The 22932-nt window shown below is 37.9% G+C and overlaps 1 protein-coding gene across 2 annotated transcripts in view; it reads right to left on the bottom strand.

The window, feature by feature from the left end:
* The window catches only part of FCHSD2 (FCH and double SH3 domains 2), a 283860-nt gene that overhangs the window by 137520 nt on the left and 123408 nt on the right, over nucleotides 1-22932 (bottom strand). For both annotated transcript variants that reach the window (XM_049780261.1, XM_049780262.1), the window contains exons 4-5: nucleotides 22102-22178; nucleotides 9613-9757 (exon numbers count right to left, since the gene is read on the bottom strand). In XM_049780261.1, the coding sequence (XP_049636218.1) occupies nucleotides 9613-9757; nucleotides 22102-22178 (222 nt within the window). The remainder of the gene's footprint in view (nucleotides 1-9612; nucleotides 9758-22101; nucleotides 22179-22932) is intronic.

Genomic DNA, 22932 nt, shown 5'->3' with positions numbered 1-22932 from the left:
GTTATTCCTGGCTCCAGGCTCAGAAATTGCTCCTGGCAGGCACGGGGGACCATATGGGATGCTGGGATTCGAACTGATGACCTCCTGCATGAAAGGCAAACGCCTTACCTCCATGCTATCTCTCCAGCCCCTCTCATTTTGTCTTGATGTATCTCTGCTTGCTTATTTCCACTCTGTGTTCTCTCTTGTACATGTACTTCTCCCTTTCTCTCTCCTCACATCTTTCTAAATAAGTTTCAAAAAAAACTTTCTTCACTCAAAAACAAAACAAAAAACCACAATAGTTGTCTTTTTCCTCTGCCAAGAATTGGACCTTAGTACTTAACTTGCTAGATCTGAGTTTCAAAAGAAATCCAAGATACAATGTCAACTATGTTAATTGTGTCGACTTAAGAGAAATTACAATGCATCATACATATCTGAAGGAAGAGCTTGCACTGGGTCTATAGTAATGGTAACTAAAGAGAAAACTGTCTATAGACTTGGAATAAAGAATTTCAGTTTTCTTTAGGGGCCCCACTACTAGGAATTAAATCTCAGTTCCTCACCTGGGGGAATCACAAAGTGCTAAGCTTATCTATAAAGCCCTGTAAGTAGATATAAAGAACTGAGGTAATGGATACAATTAGGTAGAGAGTAACAAGTGTATGGCCTGAAAAATGTAATTGTGTTTAATGGAAAGATGTGCTAGAATGTTTTGAAAAATAAGTCAGTAGTAAAATATCTATGTCCAAAAAGTTCATCCAATGAAGCTTGATGTCAGAGAAGAGATCAGTACTTTTACACTGAAGGTGCAAGATCTCTGCAGTGATACTAAGGTTATTATTGGGTCTGCTAATTTGTGTTAGTTTTGAAAAGAAACTAAACACTATAGATGAGAGAATTTCTTGAAATTGAAAACCACTCAATAAGATTAGTTTAATCTTCAGTATCTATGCATCCACAAGTCACTTTATAGTCTTACTCTTTTTCTTTTTTGGGGGGGAGGGGTTTACACCCGGCAGTGTTCAGGGGTTACTCCTGGCTCTACGCTCAGAAATTGCTCCTGCCAGGATCAGGGGACCATATGGAATGCTGGGATTTGAACCAACAACCTTCTGCATGCAAGGCAAGCGCCTTACCTCCACGCTATCTCTCCAGCCCCATCCTTACTCTTTTAAGAACAAAACATCTCTCCTTAGGCTTGTGTATGTAGTAAAACATCTTAAGGAGATTAACTAATTTTCATTTATAAAAGATTATTAATTGAATGATTTTCTATAGATGTAGCAGTATCAGGTATATTTTGTGAGATTAGATCTAATAGGCTTTCCCAAAACTCTCATCAAGAAATTCTAGCTGAATCTATTCCTACTCTCTTTTTACTCTTCACATACATTTCTAAGACATAGTTAATGTAATAAGAGAAAGCCTATGTGAATATTAATGAGATCTCAGAATCCTTCCCTTGCATTCAGTAAATCTGAATTTGTTTTCCACCTCTCAAGAAATTTGTTTCAAGAATGTTTTGGGTTCTTTAAATGAGAGTGCTCTTCACATAGTCAACTACCAAAAATATTCGTGAAATGAATGCTATCAAATTTAACTTGTGATTAAAAAAATACTTGAATTATCCTTCCCAAGCTTTCTATTATCACTATTACTACTACTATTTTGGTTTTGTGGCCACACCTGGTATAACTCAGGGACCAGGCTTTGCAAATACATGCAAAGGATGTGTGCTAGTATTTTGAGATATCTCTCCAGCCCAGCCTTTAAAATTAAAATTTCCTGTAGGAATCCAATTTTCTGGGATTCAAAAAATTATATACTTAAAAACAAACTTAATACCCATGTTGAGAAAAGTCTTTCCATGATACTTGGCCAGCCCTTTCCTTAGGCTTATCAGTACTCAGCAGACACAGGAAGGAGTGACTATGTTTACATTAGAACTAAGACAGTAGGGCTGGGGAAGACAGCTCAAATAGCAGAGGATATGTCTAGTATGTGTAAGGCCCTGGGTTCAAAACCAGAAACCACATATCGTTCAAAGCGTTGTTGGTACCACCAACATTACCGGGGAAGATTCTTCCTCCTCCCATCCCCCAATAAAAATCCAGAACAAGAAAAAAAAAGAGAAAAATTTAGGACAAACGTGATAGTTATTAACTATATATGAATATAATATATATAAATAAAACCCATGAGATATAAATAAAATTAAAGAAAAGAAGTGGACCAAGGAGATAGTACAGTAGATAAAGGACTTCCTTTTTCTGTGGCTAACTTGGGTTTGATCCCTGGTAGCCTATAAGATTCCCCGAACACCACTACAACTGATCCCTGATCATGGAACCAGGAGTAAGCCCTGAACACAGGCAGGTATGACTTCAAAACAAAGCAGAAACCATGGACATATGGAAAGAAAAGGGAAACAATATGATCCCTGAGTTGATACAAGAAATGAACTAAAAGAGCTGTACCTGCTAATATACTTGGTGACAGTAAATAAATAATAAACTTGGGCCAATAAATAAAAATTTCTAGAAACCAATAGGTGCTGATTTCACAACTGGAAACAGATCCCTCTGCCTTTCCTCACTCCCCATTAATTTAGAAGGGGAACAGACAGATGGATCATAGGGTGACAGCACAGGCTTTCCATGTGGGAGCCTCAGGTATGACCAAAAACAATAAAACAAAATTTATTAGAAAATATAATTTTACTGTAGTTTTAATAGTAATGTTCAAAAGCAGAGAAGTTAAAAAAAATAAAGAAGATATTGGGCTGGAACAACAGTACAATGGTTAGGGTACCTCATAGCTGGCCCAAGTTCAATTTCCTGGCATCCCATGTTTCCATGACCCTGCAAGGAATGATTTCTGAGCTCAAAACCAAGAGTAACCCCTAAGCACAGGGTGTGGTCCAACCTGTTCACCACAAAAAAAAAAAAAAAAAAAGAAATAAAAACTCACCCAACTATTTAAAAAACAATGAAAAGTTATAAAGAAACATAACCAATTATTTGGGAAGTAGAATAGCCAAAAATCATTTTTTTAATTGTGTGATAGTTACAAAGTTGTTTATGAATGAGTTACAGTCACACAACATATATTCTGATGCCCATTCCTTCACCAGCACACATTTCCCACTACCAATGTCCCCAAATTCCCTCCCACCTGGCCCCCAATGCACATGTGTAAGGGTATTATTATCACTTTATCTCCTATCGAGTCCCAGTTCTTGTCCAGAGTCTTTCCAACTATCACTATTATAGTGGTTCCTTCTCTGTTCTCACTGTACCCCACCCCCAAGTCAAGCTGATAACAAGCTTCCTACTATGTACTAGTCCTCTTGACTCTTGTTTCTATAGTCTTTGGGTAACTGTATGGTAATTACATACAGTTGCATGTGTTTTTAATACCCAAAAATTAGTGTAATCACTATACATCTGTCATTCTCCAATTCATTTCATAGACATATGGTTCGTGTCTATCCAGGTATCAGCAAATTTCATAACTTCATATTTCCTAATGACTGCATGGCTTCCGACTATGTATATACACCATCATATCTTTATCTACTCATCTGTTCTCAGGAATTCATGCTGTTTCCAGATTCTGACTATTGTAAACAGTGATGTAATTAATATAGGAGTGCCTTCTGCATTGTTTTTGGGCTCCTAGGGAATATTCTCAGGGGGTGGTATTGCTGGGTCATATAGAAACTCAATTTCTAGTTTTTTGAGGAATGTCCATATTGTAAAAGCCACTACTGATGTAGTAACTACAACTATTTCTAAAACTGAAAAATATTTTTAAAAAAGTAAGGAATTAGTACAGCAAAGCAAAGGAATTCTACTCAAGGAAAGAGGTAGCAGTCTGCTAGGTGAACAGGCTTAAATATTAAACTTCAAGTGCTTTCTAAAGATTGCATAGGATTTGAAATTAGGAAGCAATATATTTAAATTCCTGCTATATTATTGAATAGTTAAGTTTAAGAACTTTTAGCCTAAGTTTCATGTGTAAAACAGTAATATTTATATGCCTAACAGTTCATCATGAAGATCAAATAAGAGTGCAATGGATATAGACACTTCATAAACACTTTGGTGTTTTACAAATGTACATCCATTATTTCAAGGAAGGTAAGCTAGTTATATTTCTTATTTATCTTTTATTTTATTGGTCACACTCAGCAGTGTTCAGGACTTGCTCCTGGCTCTGCTCTCAGTGATCACTCCTGATAGGTTTGGGGTCCAAATGTAATACAGGGGACTGAAGGTGCATTGGCCACATACAGGGTATGTGTCCTATCTGCTGGACTATCATTTGAGCCTCGGGTAAACTAGCATAAACGAGGAAAAATAATGGATAAAAGTTTGACTCAGTGTAAGAATAGCAAAGTTTAGTGACCCTGGCTCTTAATTTATAAGCAACTACTGTGCTAGATAGAAATGACTAAGAAAAAGCTATGAAATTCACATTATAATCTCCACAATGACAGATCTTTCATAATTGCAAAGTCTCAGTTTATCTTCAAGTATTTAGAAAGGAAAAGGTCAGAATAGAATTTTTTTGTTTGTTTTGTTTTTGTTTTTTTGGCCACACCCAGCGGTGCTCAGGGGTTACTCCTAACTATCTACTCAGAAATAGCTCCTGGCAGGCACAGGGGACCATATGGGGTGCCAGTATTCGAACCAACCACCTTAGGTCCTGGATAAGCTGCTTGCAAGGCAAACACCATTGTGTATCTCTCCAGCCCCTCAGAATAGAATTTTAAGATAAGCATTAACATTCAGATATTAGGGAGAATTTTATCTAGTTACTTAATTTAAAATTGGCTGTGCCTCGCATGATGCTGACTCCAGAATGATCCCTGACACCATATTTGGTTCCAAAGTACTGCCAAGAGTGAGCCCTGAAAATAACAGATGTTGGGGCCGGCGCAGTGGCGCTAGAGTTAAGGTGGCTGCCTTGCCAGCGCTAGCCTAGGACAGACCGCGGTTCGATCCCCCGACGTCCCATATGGTCCCCTAAGCCAGGAGCAACTTCTGAGCGCATAGCCAGGAGGAACCCCTGAGCATCACCGGGTGTGGCCCAAAAACCAAAAAAAAAAAAAAAAAAGAAAATAGCAGATGTGACCCATCCAAAACAAACACATGTCAACACAAAAGCATATGCTTGGAGAAACTGTGGTATATTTACATTACAGGTACTACTCAGCTGTAAGAAAAAATGAGAGCATGTGAACAGATCTGGAGAGGAACAAGCTGAATGAAGTTAGGAGAAAGACAAATACAAAGGATCTCCTCATATAGAGGGATAAAGATAATATAGTAACATAGTATAAGTTAACATAGATAAAACTAACATAGTAAAAAACAACAAATACTCAAAGGCAACAGAAACAGAATTGGCCTTTAATAAGAAGCAGATTATGATAGGGAGGATGGAGGACAGGACCACTGAGAGGGGCAGAGTGAGGGGGATACCAGAACATGTTTGAGGGAAGCTGACATTGGTGGAGGGTTTGTCCTGCTAAAATTCCTTTTGGGGGGTGGGGCATGGAACCCTGTCATTATCAATACTGTAAATCATAGTACTTAAAATAAAATTTAAACAAAAAGCCAAACAACAGCAAAAGTCTAAAACCAGACCTTAAGAAGAATAAAGTGATCTGAAATTTTGTCTGCCTGCTAGAAAGCTAGCCTTTTTTTTTGTTTGTTTTTGTTTTGTTTTGTTTTGTTTTGTTTTTCGGGCCACACCCGTTAGATGCTCAGGGGTTACTCCTGGCTACGCGCTCAGAAATTGCCCCTGGCTTGGGGGGACCATATGGGACGCCGGGGGATCAAACCATGGTCCTTTCCTTGGCTAGCGCTTGCAAAGCAGACACCTTACCTCTAGTGCCACCTCGCCGGCCCCGAAAGCTAGCCTCTTTATGAAAACAGAGAGAACATCTTCTAGAGCCTCTCCAATTTATATCCACTAAGTGAAAATTTATAACCACTGTGAAAACATACTAAAACCCAAATAATCAAATAGCAATGATGGGAATAGACCTCCCATAATTCACACAGTGGCATTATGAAACAAAATTCACAACTTATTTTTTTAGTACCAGAAACTGAACCCACCACTATGCTCTACCACTGAGCCCCCCGCCAGTCCCAAAAGCATCACAGTTACAAGGATGAAAGAAAAATATGGAAAATTGTACCAAAAAAATATAATATTGTTTTAAATCTAAAATAAAATAGAAATTCTAGAACTAAAAATATCATTAAGCCCCCCAAAGGTTAAGATTTAAAAGAAGATTAGAAAGGGGGAAAAGTACATTAATAAAGTGCAAGCTATACCAGGAGAAAGTATTCACATCAAAGAATAGGGAGAGGATATACATATAGGTAGAAATAGAGAAAATGTAGGGAAAGTGCAAAAGATATGAATAGTTAAAGTCCTAAGGCACAAAGGTCCTGATAAATCATTGAAATTTTCTAGTTGAAAGACTTTTATATTGTTAAGATGGTAAAATGGTAATTCAAGATAGACTTGATAAGTTTATTTGAAATAAATTTGACAGGGTAGATTGTCTGTGTCAAGAAAGTATGTGTACACATTTGTGTGTATATCTCTGAATATATGTATATATCATACACATATATGTATACTGAGTATTTTTGAATAAAATTATTTACATATAAAAACAGATTAATTTAAAAATATTAAAACATGCCAAACTTCACTTTGGGGATGTTATTTAAGTTGATGTCACAGAGTATTCTATTAATGAAAGACAACAGTGTCAACTCTTTCAAAATATTTTGGTACTGAGAAAAGTGGAACTTTCTAATTCAATTAGATTTGGTGATAATGTGTTGACAAATTGAAATGCAGTATTTTCAGTTAAAGTTTATACCAATACACATTGTCTGTATTAGTATTCCTAACTCCTGCCCCTTCTCTAAACACATATATACACACAAAATATTTTTTCTCCATTAGAAAGTACTTATTTTGCCTCAATTCTATAGTTTATTTGATAGATCTGTTTTGAAAAAAGTGTTTTTGAGCAGAGATAAAACAAATGCATTTTTTTTTATGTTTTTTTTTTTGGGGGGGGGCCACACCGGTGACGCTCAGGGGTTACTCCTGGCTATGCACTCAGAAGTCGCTTCTGGCTTGGGGGACCATATGGGACGCCGGGGAATCTAACCGCGGTCTGTTCTAGGCTAGCACTGGCAAGGCAGATACCTTACCTCTAGCGCCACCATGCTGGCCCCACAAATGCATTTTTATACAAATATGCTTAAACCATCAATTATTAAATAGGTGATCTAAAATAAATATTTATATACATATAGTATATAAGTACCTATTAATCTCAATCTACTAAAATTGCCTTGTAAAAAATTTTGGGGTCAATTCTGGCAGTGTCCAGGAACTATTTGCAGCTCTGTACTCAAAAGTTGCTCCTAGTGGTGCTTACGGGACCAAATGGAGGTAGGGTTCAAACCATAGTCACCTACATGCAAAGAACCATGATACTATCTCTCCAGGTCCTAAATTCATCTTTAGCCAACAAGAAAGTTTTTGTCTTTAGTCTTTTTTATTCTAAAATAAAATATGATTCTATATTTTATTTTTATATTCTATATATAATAAAATATATTTTATTTATTATTAAAATAAAATAAAATACCTTTAGGGCTTTGCTTTTGTTTTTGGTCACACCTAGAAATACTCAGGAGTTACTTCAACTCTGTGCTCAGGAATCATCCCATAAGGAATGCTGGGGATCCAACCCTTGTTGGCTACATGCAAAGCAAGGACCCTACCTGCTGTACTATTGCTATTGCTCCTGTTTAGTTTAGTTTTAGTTTAGTTTAGTTTTTATTTATAAAAAGAGTTTAGGAAATCTAAATAACAATAATAATACTGGATGGCTTCTGAAGTAATTGTCTTAAACATTTTAATATTATCTAAAGTATTACTTCTATCATGATAAAAATCCGATTATTTATCAGGCATCATGATGATCTATTTTTACAACTATTTCTGAAAAGATACAATACACCACCTATAAAAATAACTACCTATACGCTTTAAATTCCTAGGAAATAATATACAACCTATATAGTTAAAATTTGGAATGCACTACTTTTGGAAGTAAATTTGTTAATATTTGGTCAAAAAATGTCACCTTCCAACACTTACATCTCAAGTGTTCAATAGGATACTGAAGGATAGGAGCCAACGGCAAGGACTATAGAATCAGATCTGAGTAAATAGGAATATATCAAAAATGCTCATCATCACTTATCATTAGGGAAATCTAAATCAAGAAAATAAACAGATATTATCTAACATCAATGACGATGGCACATATCAAAAATACTGGAATAATTTGTGTTGGTGGGAATGTGTTGAGAAAGGAACTCTCATCCAGTGCTGGTGGGAATGTTGCCTAGTCCAACCTCTATAGAAAACAGTATAAAAGGTTCTCAGTAAATTAAGAATCAATATGCCACATGACTCAGAAATTCCCATTTTTGGGTATCTATCCTCAGGACTAAAAAACACCAATCCAAAAGGATTTATGCACACTGTTATTAATTGCAGCACTCAATACAATAGCTAAGAATTGGAATCAATAGATTCCCAACAAGACAAAAGCGAACAATGAAGATGTGGTACATATATATAAGATGTACAGAATAATGCCGTCATGCAATTTGCAGCAACATGGATGGAAATGGAAGAAAATGGAAGATACTAAATGAATAAGCCAGAAGAAGGATAAATACAGAATACTATCATTTATATGTAGTATTTAAAATAACTGCATGAAGAAATGCAATGGTTTAAATGGGAGTTGTCTCGAACACTAACCTTAGGCCTAGAGTATAATGAGGAGAGAGACTGCATGGAGGAAGAGAAACACAAGTATGCAATAATAGGGGCCAGGGCCAAAAAAGGTCTCAGGTCCATTGGTGTTATTACAAAAAAAAAAAAACAGAACTAAATATACAAGCCAACATCAACAACAATGAAATCATGAGACCCAAACTTTAACAATCAAAACTTAAAATGGTCCTGTTATGCTGGCGGGCTGGGGAAGGGGTGGTGGCATGGAATGTACTCTAGGAACATTGGTGGAAGGAAATTGATACTGGTGGTGGGATTGGCTCTGATACATTATATATCTGAAACCCAGCTATGAAGAACATTGTAAATCACAATGGTTTCAATGAAATATTTTAAAAAGCCAACATTCTTTGTTAAAAATGCTTATGAAAATAAGATAAATTTATTTAAGACTGTGTAATAACTTTGAAATTATTTTAACATAACAAATTAAAACAAAATTGTGAATGAAGTAGATATGATTATAAGATTCTAACATTAAAAGTCATGTTTGTGTTTACTGGGCTTCCAGAATCAAATTAAAATCAGACCAGTCAGTAAAATACACTAGTAAGAGAAAACATGTTGAAATTAGAAACAGCTTGACTACATTAAAAAAAAAAAAAACTTAGATTGTTAAATGCAATTTTAAAAAATCTCATATTATAAATGTAGCACTTCAATATTAATAATGCATGTTAAAAAAGAAATAAGTCAAAACATTACCCTTTTAAGTTGCTGTTCTTTTAAACTTCGCACTGTCCTGGCAGGCTCAGAAATGAAGTTTTTGTAGTTTTCACATATATTGATCCGAGTCTGAGCTACCTGCATTGTTCCTTCAAGAAATGATTTCCAAACAGGATACATGCTCCTAAATTCAGAGACAAAAGGATCACAGTGAAAAGAAAGAAAAATTGGCTGACATTGTGTTCTCTGGTTAGCAGTGATTAAAAAAGGGATGTTTTTCTCTATGGTTCCAAGTATACTCAGACTGGTTTATAGGAAATAAATATTTTAGTATGCAAAGGTGGAAACGTGAATACACTCTATCCTCTAGTGTATTTCAGCAATGGATTATTTTGCGTTATATAGTTCTACAATATTAAAAGTTGTACAAGGTTTACAATTCTACATAAAGCTAATACTAGTAAAAGAAATTAACAATTAAATCTTTCACTATCTCAGATTCATCAGTATAAATAAAGTTTCATTACTTTATTAAGACATTTTCCTACCTTTGCAAATAAAGTTATTGAGGTTCTGAAGGATTCTGGAGTCACTCTAAACCATGCAAAGATGTGGATGTGGCAGTACAAATAGTGGTAGGGCACACTTCTAAAGTATTCTCCTTCACCAACATCCTATTACTTTCACAAACTCATGTAGCTGGAAAAAACTATCATATAACTGCATTATGTGCATAAGAGGTCTTATTTAACAAAAGAAATCTATGGCATCGCTGCTCTACATCTGTCTCTCTGTGGGGATAATGCTTAGCTAGCATCACCTGGTGGCTTGGAGTCATTCCAAGCAAGTTGCTTTACCTTTCGTCTAATTAATGTGCCCAACAATTTAATGATAAAGTCAAAGAATAAAGTATACTTTTCTTTCTAGAGTCATTAAATCCTTTTTTACACCTTGCTAAATACCTTACTTAGCCTTTCTAATATATGCTTCTATACCAGTTATATTTCATAGCTTATTGTAGCAACGGGTATTACTTTCTCTTTTAAAATGGCATAATTGCAGTGAGAGATTATAATACGCATCTCCTGAGATTTCCTTTCTAGCATTATATGGGTTTCCAGCTATAGCACTCTGAGGGACCATATGCTACATAATGTGTTAGCTGTAGGTCAAAGGAGGCTACTGTAAAAATTAGAGAAAGAAAAATGACCTGGATTCCTATTCTACTTCTAAATGAAAGGACTTGGAGCTATATTTTTCAACCAAGGAAATTACTATTTTATACAAATTAATGAAAAGTAAATCTATTTAGGTGGAAATAATTATTTGAACAGGAATATGTCACCTTCCCTTTAGGAAAAAGGTAGTATGCTGTACCAGCAAAAACACCTAGCAAGAAAGCACTGTTAGACAGGTACATCCTCTATGGTCTCATTGCATGCAATTAATGAAATCTAGGATCTAAATTCAACACAATTCCTCCAAGCAGTACCAATACTTGATTTTCTCAAACATTGAGCAGAGAGAAAAGATTGGTAATATGCATGTAAGCTTCATGCAAATCTACAATAATCTCAGGATAAAAAGTAAAAAATACAGAATTATAGACCTTTACCAGGACTATATATTCTTTTTGGTTTATTGGGCCACACCCGTTTGATGCTCAGGGGTTACTCTTGGCTAAGTGCTCAGAAATTCCCCCTGGCTTGAGGGGATCATATGGGATGCCGGGGGATCGAACCGCGGTCCTTCCTTGGCTAGCTCTTGCAAGGCAGACACCTTACCTCTAGCACCACCTCGCTGGCCCCAGGACTATAATTATAATATACTACTAGCACCACATACTAAAACAACTATAGAAAATGTGGTAAGTATATTTATAATTTAATCTAAAAGTAATTTCTATAGTGATGATGACAGAGAGAGTGTGTGGTGCTAAATACATAAGTGTTCATTTACTGTTTATGAGAGTAGACAGGGAGATTCTCCAAAGCCTTTGGAAACAGAAGCAAAGGCAGGAGGGGGACCAATTTTAGTCCTGCTGAGGTGTGATAACAACAATGAAGGGCCAAAAATATAGTGCAGCTATTAGGATGAGTGCCTAGAATGTACCCAACCTGGGTTCTATTCTTGGCACTAAAAGTTCCCCTAAGCATCACAGGATATAGCCCTGGAAACCCCCAAGTGCTGTCAAGTGTGACCCAAGAGCCCCCAGCATGGCCAGGTGGTCTAGGAAGCAATGGCATGAGAGGGCCTGAACAGTATCATATCCTTGGACTCTTCCATTGAAACACAGGCACAGTTAGCCAAGAATTACTGGTGAACCACCTGAGCACCACTTGGGAGACATCCCACACAAAGCTACTCTCAAAAAAGAACAACAATACAACTGTAGCTTGAGTGCTAAAGTTTAGGGAACAAAGCAAAAAGGATTTGAAATAGCTAGAGAGAGGATGAAAAGAGAAGGATAGAAAGAGACTTGGAACAGGTTTCAAACAACTCCAAAATCTTTAAATTTGTTTGTTTTGGGCCACACCCAGGGTGCTAAGGCTTTCCCCTGGCTCTGTGCTCAGTGATTATCCTTGAAGTGCTCAGGGGAACTTATGAAATGCTTGAGATTGTACCCTGACAGCCATATTCAAAACAAGTGTCCAATCTGCTGTATAAGTCTTGCTCCAAAATTTTTAATTAAAAATTATTATAGTTTAGGCAATGTTTAAATAGTATTAACATTTATAGTTTGGATGTATAGTTATAGCAATGCCCAACTGCCCCCCGATCTTCTGCACACTCTTCATGACACTTTATATTATTAACTACAGGGAGTGGATGGGGGATGGGAGGGAAATGGGAGACTAGGTGATGGGGAGGGTATATTGGTGAAGGATGGTGTACATTGTATGACTGAAATCCAACAATAAACAATTTTGTAACCAGGGTGCTTAAATAAATCAATTTTAAAAATAAAATTAAAGTCATATCAGCAAAATATTGTTAACTATAAAATCTGAAAAATAAAAGAGGGGGAGGGAAAGAGGGAGGGATGAAGTTGAAGCAGCTCACTTATTTGGGTCCAAGTTGAATGGAAGGTTTATGACCATTATTAGTTTATAGGCAATATTTAAGGACACGTATATAGATAAGATTGTTTCAAACAATTCTAGACACTGAGAAAACTTTGAGAAAACCTATACCTAGAAAGAACTGTTGTCATGGATGCTATGTATCCCCCAAATATCTGCTGCAATTTGAAGCCTCAAAGATTATGGCATCAGAAGGCTGGTTAGGTCCCTACAAGAGACTCCACAGACTTTCCCAAGTCCTTCCGTAATGTGAGGATGCTTCTAGAAGCTGTGAGGTCCACAGCCCAGCAGCGGACCTTCACCAGAATCCAACCATGCCTGCTATATGTAAGCATGAAATCTTGGTTATTTATGAGGCACCAACCTGTGGTATACTGTTATTACAGCTTGCACAGAGTAAAAACAGGAAAAGAAATCTATTTTCAAGATTAAAAAATAGAGAAATGGGGGCGGGGTAGGTGGCGCTGGAGGTAAGGTGTCTGCCTTGCAAGCGCTAGCCAAGGAAGGACCACGGTTCGAACCCCCGGCGTCCCATATGGTCCCCCCCAAGCCAGGGGCGATTTTTGAGCACATAGCCAGGAGTAACCCCTGAGCGTCAAACGGGTGTGGCCCAAAAACCAAAAAAAAAAAAAAAAAAAAAAAAAGAGAAATGGGGCCCAGAGAGATAGCACAGTGGTGTTTGCCTTGCAAGCAGCCGATCTAGGACCAAAGGTGGTTGGTTCGAATCTCGGTGTCCCATATGGTCCCCTGTGCCTGCCAGGAGCTATTTCTGAGCAGACAGCCAGGAGTAACCCCTGAGCACTGCCGGGTGTGGCCCAAAAACCAAAAAAAAAAAAAAGAGAGAGAGAGAGAGAGAGAGAGAGAAATGAAACTAAGAGAAAATGGTGTTACAGAAGTTTTGTTTTTAGGTAAAGGAAGTGGTGAAGTGTGTCAAGTGCTTTGCCTCATGAGACTGGCAAAACATTTCAAAGAATGACAACACACAAACACACATTGTTGGCTAAATGTAACAACAATTAACTGGGCAGTTTCAGGTCAACTTGGAAAAAATGTAAATAATATTTATAGAGTTGATGAAAGGTAACATACAATATCAACATTTTAAACTTATAAAGTCTCATTCTAGCACTAAAGAAGATAAACCCAGTACATTCTTCTCTGAAATTTCCCCTTTAGATTAGATTAAACCTACATATTCATCGTGCACAAACATAGAACTATGTACACATGAGCCATTCACTGCACCATGATTTGTAATAGAAATGAACTCGATAATTATTAAAGAAGAGATTGGTAATGAAAGTATTATTTACCCATACTATGGAGTGATGTGGACATTTTTAAAATATAAATTACTTTATTTGAAGTAATGTATTTTATTTAATTTATTTAAAGATCATGTGTTGCATAGTTGACATAGTTAATCATAATACATTTGGTTCCAGGAAAGTGACAGTAAAATTATTGTCACTGTCGGTTCTATCCCCCAACATCCCATATGGTCCCCCAAGCCAGGAGCGATTTGTGAGCACATAGGCAGGAGTAACCTCTAAACTTCACAGGGTGTGGCCGGAAAAAAAAAGAAAAAGGAAAAAAAAGTGCAGCAACAAGAGAATTTGTGAAAATTATTGTATATTGCAATGAGGCCATTAAGCCATTGACAGATTGTTTATTAAGCTCTTGATAGCTGATCATTCTTTTTACTTCTTTTATTTCTGGACATTAGGTGGCTTCAGATACACACTGGCATCTAAATTGGTGTATTCGTTCCTCTGGGGATGACAGTATTAAGTTGAAATTGTTGTGCAGCTGCAAATGTGGTCCAGGAATTTTAAGCACAATTGCTGATACTGCAGCTTTTCTAGAGTTTTCTGCTGCCAGTGACATAGTCATTTTTAAAAACAGGCAATGAAGATGTGGCATGAGAGGGTATTAAATGTATAGTCCCTAAGTATGTGTGGAGGAATTTACAGAGAAAAATATACAATTCATTTCAATTCTGTTAAAATGAAAAAAAAAAGCATTGGTTTCATATATGCCACACACACACACATCTAAAAAAAAAAACCTAGGAAAGAAAAACATACATTGTTTTAATCGCAATTATCTTAAGCAATTAAATACAGGAGTGGAAAAGGCTTGGGAAACAAGATAAGAGCTAAGTCTTTATAAACTCATTCTATTCAGTTGCACTTTTAAGAAGCGTACATTTCTTAGATGAGAATTTTTAAACTACCAATATAAAAGTAAATTTTTAAAAGGTAAAAGAGGGCTATAGAGATAGCTTAATGGTTTAGATCCATACTCTCCATGCAGAGGTCTGGGTTCAGTGTCCATCACCTCATGCCCCCTGAGCATCAATAGAAACAATCCCCAATTCCAGTACTGAGCACCCTGAGGTATGGTTCAAAAGAGAGAGAGAGAGAGAGAGAGAGAGAGAGAGAGAGAGAGAGGAGAGAGAGAGAGAAAGGAGAGAGGGGGAGAGAGAGAAGGGAGAGAGAGAAGGGAGAGAGAGGGGAGAGAGAGAAGAGAGAGAGAAAGGAGAGAAAGAGAGGAGAGAGAAGGGAGAGAGAGAAGGGAGAGAGAGAAAGGGGAGAGAGAGAGGAGAGAGAGAAGGGAGAGAGAGAAAGGGGAGAGAGAGAGGAGAGAGAGAAGGGAGAGAGAGAGATGGAGCGATAGCACAGTGGTAAGGCTGTGCATGTGGCCAAGACAGACAGGGCAGACCCCAGTTTGAATCCTGGCATGGTCCCTGGAGCACAGAGCCAGGAGTAACTCCTGAGTGCAGTCAGGTGTGACCCAGAAACAAACAACAACAACCAAAAACAAAAAAGTGGGTTTTTTTTTGTTAAAAAAAAAAAAGTTAAAAGTACTTAAAAGTTAAAAGTTATGGGGTAGTCCCCCCCCAAAAAAAAAGTTCAGGGTTAGGCACAATGCCCCAAGTTCAATCTCTGCTGTGGCATGAATCCCCACACATCACTGTGGTGGTCCTGGTGACTCCCAGGTTCACTAGGAACACAAAAATACAATACAAAAATTCCTTTCTTACACCTATATTCATTGCAGCACCATTTACCATAGCAAGGCTCTAGAAACAACCAAGATGCCCTTCAACGGATGAATGGCTAAAAAACTGTGGTACATAGACACAATGGAATATTATGCAACCTTCAGGAGAGATGAAGTCATGGAATTTTCCCATACATGGATGTACATGGAATCTATTATGCTGAGTGAAATAAGTCAGAGGGAGAGAGAAAGACGCAGAATAGTCTCACTCATTTATGGGTTTTAAGAAAAATGAAAGACATTCTTGCAATAATTTTCAGAGATAAAAGAGAGGAGGGCTGGAAGTTCCAGCTCACTTCATGAAGCTCACCACAAAGTGTCATGAGTGTAGTTAGAGAAATAATTACATTGAGAACTATCCTAGCAATGAGAATGAATGAGGGAAGTAGAAAGCATGTCAAGAGTACATGCAAAGGTGGGGTAGGGAGGAGGGAGATTTGGGACATTAGGGGTGGAAATGTTGCACCGGTGAAGGGGGGTGTTCTTTACATGACTGAAACCCAACTATAATCATGTTTGTAATCAAGGTGCTTAAATAAAGATATTTTAAAAAAAAGTTAAAAGTACTTAAAAGTTAAGGGGCCGGCGAGGTGGTGCTAGAGGTAAGCCTTGCAAGCACTAGCCAAGGAAGGACCACAGTTCGATCCCCCATTGTCCCCCCATATTGTCCCCCCAAGCCAGGGGCAATTTCTGAGCACTTAGCCAGGAATAAACCCTGAGCATCAAACAGGTGTGGCCTGAAAAACCAAAAAAAAAAATTTTTTTTTCAAAAAGTACTTAAAAGTTAAAAGCTATGGGGTAGCCCCCCACCCCCCAAAAAAAGTTCAGGGGTAGGCACAATGCCCCCAAGTTCTATCTCTGGTGTGGCATGAATCCCCAAACATCACTGAGGTGGTCCTGGTGGCTCCCAGGTTCACTGGACTCAAGCAGTACTTGAGTCACAAAATCTATTAGGTCTGCACTCCAAGACAAGTGTTGCTAGAATAACAAGAGCATTGCTGAAGAGCATCCTCTCCATTCAATTGACTACAACTGAAATCCCTATAAACAAACAAGCTGGGTGCCACATATTCACCCTCAATTTTTATTTTTTTTTATCATCTTTTTTTCCCCTTCCTTTTCACAATGCACCACAATTCTCTCAGTTGTCTAAGTTAAAAAATTCTCTATAGTGCCCCTTTCTCTCTCTGCATGTGATTATTCCATCAGCAAATATTTAACAAGTGTATTCTATGTTCCAGGAGCTCTTTTATCCCCACATACTTAAAAAAAATACCTTAGAGTTAGTTTATAGAGAAATTTTTGACTTTCAGAAAACTGTTTATAGTTTGTTTCAGAACATCCTACAAACTCAAAACACTAAACTCTGCCAAATCAATTGTAAATCCTCTAGCTTCAGTTCCTTTAAATATCTCTGAAATTTCCTCCAGCCTAATTTCTACTATAATCTTCCTGGTTCAAATAAGTGATGATAATAAGATATTAAATTCCTATAATTCTATCCTTTCCAAATTCTCCCTCACAGTCCTCTAACCTACTTTTCATACTATTATTAAAGCAGAGTTGAATGTGTTATTCCTCATGTGAAATTGCCCTAATACCTGTATTGCGTGAATAAAGAGACTAGTATGTGATCTTCTCTGTGATGGCTGACTAAATATGCTCCATGTCCTACATTGCCTACACTCCAGGCCATATACATCATCATCTGAACTGCTGTGTTACCTAATAGTCATAGTCATAGTTTCTCATGACTCTGACTTCAAGGTGTTATTTCTGTTGTGAATTCCTTTTGTCCAATACTGGCGTTCTGCTCACATTCCTTCAAACAGCCTTGGAAGCCTAGCTTTCCTCTGTAGTTCCAATAATGCAAGTGTTTAAAAAGGCACGAGTCAAATCAAAATGGATTAAAGACTTGATATCAGACCTAAAACCATAAGGTACATAGAGGAAAATGTGGTCAGAACATTACATGACATTGAAGATAAAGGCATCTTCAAGGAAGAACCACCACTGGCCAAGCAAGTGGAAGCAAAGATAAACAAATGGGACTACGTTAAACTGAAAAGTTTCTGCACCTCAAAGGGAAAGAAGAGTGACTACACAAAAACTACCCACAGAATGAGAGAGGCTATTCACCTAATGCCCATCTGATAAGGGTTTAATATCTCAGATGTATATTATATATATGTACACACACACACACACACACACACACACAAGCACTGGTAGAACTAAGCAAGGAAAAAAACCTAACCCTATGAAAAAATGGGGGAAAGATATGAACAAACATTTTCTCAAAGAATTGATACAGATGGCCAAAAGGCACATGAAAAATGCCCAACATCATTAATCATCAAGAAGATGCAAATCAGGGGCCGGAGAGATAGCACAGCGGCATTTGCCTTGCAAGCAGCCGACCCAGCACCTAAGGTTGTTGGTTTGAATCCCGGTATCCCATATGGTCCCCTGTGCCTGCCAGGAGCTATTTCTGAGAAGACAGCCAGGAGTAACCCCTGAGCAATGCTGGGTGTGGCCCAAAAACAAACAAAAAAAAATATGCAAGTCAAAGTAACAATGAAGTATCATCTCACACCAATAGATGTGCATATAACACAACAACAAAGAACAAGAACAACCAGTGCTGGTGTGAATGTGGGGAGAAAGGGACTCTCTTTTACTGCTGATGGGAATGCTGACTTGTCCAGCCTTTTTGAAAAACAATATGGACATTCCTCAAAAATTGGAAATTGAGGTCCCATATATAATCCAACTATACTACTTCTAGGGAATATATCCTAGGAACACAAAGACACAATACAAAATTGCCATCTACACTCCTAGGTTCATCACAACACTATTTACAATAGTCAGAATCTGGAAAGAAGCGTCGAGAACAGTTTAAAGAAACTATGGTACATCTATATGATGAAATACTATGCAGCTGTTAGGAAAAATGTAATCATGGTGTTTAAATTACAAAGTATTAAAAATAAAAATAAATCATTTTTTAAAGGCAATTTTCTGTAACTCTATCAGGATTGGCTCTACATTCTAATTTCTCCAATCTTAATAGATACCTTAATGGCCAGCATGTAGAAGATAGTTCACCTCTATTTCATGAATAAATAAGTGTTTAAACAGTCATGTGATCCAGAGAAAGGCATATAATCTAAGACGAAGTTTTTAAAAATAAAATGTATTTCATAGGATGGATAATTCTGAGAGGTAAGTTAAAATTCCTATGACAGGGGCCAGAGACATCACAGGAGCAGGGCACTTGCCTTGCATTAGGCTGATCCAGGAGGGACCTGGTTCAATTCTGGGCATCCCATATGATCCTCCACCCCTGCCAGGGGCAATTTCTAAGCACAGAGCCAGGAGTAACCCCTGAGCTCTGTTGGGTGTGGCCCAAAGGCCAATCAATTAATAAAGTTTAAAAATTAAAACAATAATTTCTATAATAGGGCATATAGCAAATCTTTTCAAATATATATTACATGAAATACCTAGAGAGCAAAGCTTTTTTGATTCTTTTTTGTTTTGTTTTGTTTTGGGGCCGTACCCGGTGATGCTCAGGGGTTACTCCTGGCTAGGCACTTAGTAATCGCTCCTGGCTTGGGGGACTATATGGGACATCGGGGGATCAAACCAAGGTCTGTCCTAGGCTAGCACGGGCAAGGCAGACACCTTACCGCTTGCGCCACTGCTCTGGCCCCACTTTTTTGATTCTTACTTCTTTGGTAAACTGCATTTCAAACAAATTTAAACCACAGCCTACCTACAGTTTGGAATTCTTCATTCTGTAGCAAATTTGTCCTTCAGTAGAATAATTTTCTCATGCCACCAGTATCTCAATCACATCACTCTAGTGCTACAAACTTTGGCTCTACTTGTCTCTTTTTAAAAAATTAAACTTACCTACATATTTATCACACCTGGTGATACTCAGGAGTTATTCCTGCATCTGCTACATTCAGGGATCGTTCCTGGTAGGTGCCAGAGATTGAACATAGGTCATCCATGTGAGCCCCCTTATCCACTGTATAATTTCTCTGGGCCCTCTTTTGTCTAGAATTTAATCTCTTTTCTCCTCTCCTCTTAGTTGAACTTTATAGATACTGGAAAGTCTGAGAAAATCCCCATTTTTATCCCTCTTTTTTATTATTCTATATTACATTACACTACTATTCATAATTATCAGGCCATCTTTCCAGTTTCCAATAGTCCTACAACTATGAAGGACTATTAAGGCATCTTGCACATTCTTTAGTTTCCTAACCCCATTAAGAAATTATCAGGGTCTGAAGTGATAGCACGGTGGAAGGGCGTTTGCCTTCACGTGGCCAACCTGGGATGGACCCAGCTTCAATTCCCAGTATCCCTTATGGTCCCTGAGCCTGCCAGAAGTGATTTCTGAGAACAGAGCCTGGAGTAACCCGAGTGTAGCCGGGTGTTGCCCAAAAATCAAAAACAAACAAACAAAAATTATCTGAAGATGTTATTTTTGTTTTTGTGGGGTAAAGGAGATTGGACCACGCCCAGCAATGCTCAGGGTTATTCCTGTCTCTGTGCTAGGCAATCACTCCTGGCAGTACTAAAGGGACCACATGGGATGCTGGGGATTGAACCAGGGTCAGCAGTGTATACATTACGTGTTGTGCTTTATCTCTGGCTTTAGCAAAAATCAAATAACTTGACTTTATTTATTTATTTTTGGTTTTCTAAGTCACACTCGGCGATGCTCAGAGGTTATTCCTGGCTCTACACTCAAAAATTTCCCCTGGGGACCATTTAGGATGCCGAGAACCGAGAATTGAACCACCATCTACTTTGGGTTGGCCGAATGCAAGGCAAATGCCCTACCACTGTGCTATCTCTCCAGTCTATAACTTGGTTTTTTTGGGTTTTTTTTTTTTTTTTTTTTTTTTTTTGGTTCTTGGGCCACACCCAGCGGTGCTCAGGGATTACTCCTGGCTCTGCACTCAAAAATCACTCCTAGTTGGGCCCGGAGAGAAAGCACAGCGGCGTTTGCCTTGCAAGCAGCCGATCCAGGACCAAAGGCGGTTGGTTCGAATCCTGGTGTCCCATATGGTCCCCCGTGCCTGCCAGGAGCTATTTCTGAGCAGACAGCCAGGAGTAACCCCTGAGCAACACCAGGTGTGGCCCCCCCCAAAACAAAAACAAAAACAAAAACAAAAACAAAAATCACTCCTAGCAGGCACAGGGGACCATATAGGATACTTGGATTCGAACCACTGTTCACCCTGGGTTGGCTGCTTGCCCTACCGTTGTGCTATCTCTCCGACCCCCATAACTTGATTTTAAACTCATATTCCTAATCAGAAGTTTCAAAACCAAAGTGTATTTAATGACCTTAATTTCCCTGGATTCTCTGCTGCTGTTTCATAGGCATTAGCAAACTGAGTTTTTTGCTTAAGCTCATGGGCCCCTCATCATTAATTGCAGTCCTAACATAAGAACCAATAAATATTGTCTTAAATCAGAAATGCCTTAAGATAGCAGGAAGGTAGGGTGTTTGCCTTGCATGCAGAAAGATGATGGTTCGAATCCTGGCATCCCATATGGTTCCCTGTGCCTGCCAGGAGCGATTTCTGAGCATAGAGCCAGGAGTAACCCGAGTGCTGCCAGGTATGACCCAAACAAACAAACAAACAAAAAGTGATTTGTGAATCACTAAAAACAAAATTTATATTCCACTATCTTCTTTTTTATTTTGGGGGTTAAGTTTCACCTGTCTGTGCTCTGGGCTTACTCCTGGCTCTGAGTTCAGTGATACTCCTGGCAGGGCCCCAGGAACCATATGAGATGCTGAGGTCAGCCACATCAAGACAAGGACTCTACCTGGTACACTATCTTTCCAGTGCCTCTTCTTTGTTTTTTAAATCTTTGCTGTGTGCACACAAGCACGTGCACACTTGCACAAACACACACCACATGCGATAAAAACTTACAAACTCTTTCAATAGTTTCACAAAATTCCACTTGAATTATGTTTCACTGTGGCTGCAATAATTTGTTTTATCTCTAGCTCCAGGTCACTGCGTAAACAATGTGTTTTCCACTGACACAGCTATCCTCTTTAAATTCTATACATGGCTGCCAATCAACTAAACCAATAAAATCTTGAGACAGAGCAACAGTGTACCAAGTAGGATGCTTGCCATGCACATGGCCAACTCCAGTTCGTTCCCTAGCAATTAAGTGATCCCCAGGAATGATTCCTGAATGCAGAGCCAGGAATTATCCCAAAGCACTTGAAGGGCCATGTGGAGGCGGGGACAATATTCAGATGCTATTTTCCTTGTCCCAGAAAATATTCTTAAAGAAAATGAGCAAGAACCATGCATTAATTTACCTGTAATCATTCCGCTCATCAGTTTTTATTCCAGGCCACTCTCTCTTCAGATACTGACTAGCCAACTTCTGGATACCCTGTTTAAAAATATAAAAGACATAACTTCTATGAAATACATAAGGTGCCATAAAGTTAGCTATTTGTCCTTAAAATATATTTATTATTTACCAAATCCTCTATTTCCAAATGCAAATTAACTTGAGACATAAAGAACCAATGATCCACAGTAGAGTACTATAACCTTGTTTCATTATTGTCAATTTTATTTCCACAGAGAAAGGGACAAGCAAAAATTGAAAAAAATATAAATTTAGTTGTTATGTGCCTCTCTTCACCAAGCTCTCTGAATGGTCATAGAAATAATCTATTTTTGGTTCATCACAGGGGACACAGCTATCCCCCTCCAGAAAACTGTTAGAGAGCTTGACTATTATTCTGTGGTGGCATAATCTATATTTCCAACTCCCATTAGCAAAATTCTCATAGGCCAGGAAAGGCAGCAATAAATTTAATATGGAGCTGACATATATGCATTGGCTGTAAAATTAATAAACCAACTTTGGTATTGTTCCATATTAGTGCATTTTTTTCATATTAGTGCATTTTAAGAGTCTTACTTTTTTAATGAGTCGAATTTAACAACCATTTATAATTTTTAAAGTGCTCAACAGAAGGAACAGAAGGAACTAACTCCATATTACACAGGACAAATTTGATAAATCCATATCATACATGGTGAAAAAGAAAAAATCATTTTCCTCTAAGATCTAAAATAGATAATGATGTCTACTCTCACCATTCCTTTTCAACTGTTTTGGAAATCCTAGCCAG

Source organism: Suncus etruscus, chromosome 9 (genome assembly GCF_024139225.1).
Source record: "Suncus etruscus isolate mSunEtr1 chromosome 9, mSunEtr1.pri.cur, whole genome shotgun sequence".
Taxonomy (NCBI): domain Eukaryota; kingdom Metazoa; phylum Chordata; class Mammalia; order Eulipotyphla; family Soricidae; genus Suncus; species Suncus etruscus.
The sequence above is the reverse complement of the archived record's forward strand: the minus strand, read 5'-3'. Positions and strand labels throughout refer to the sequence as shown.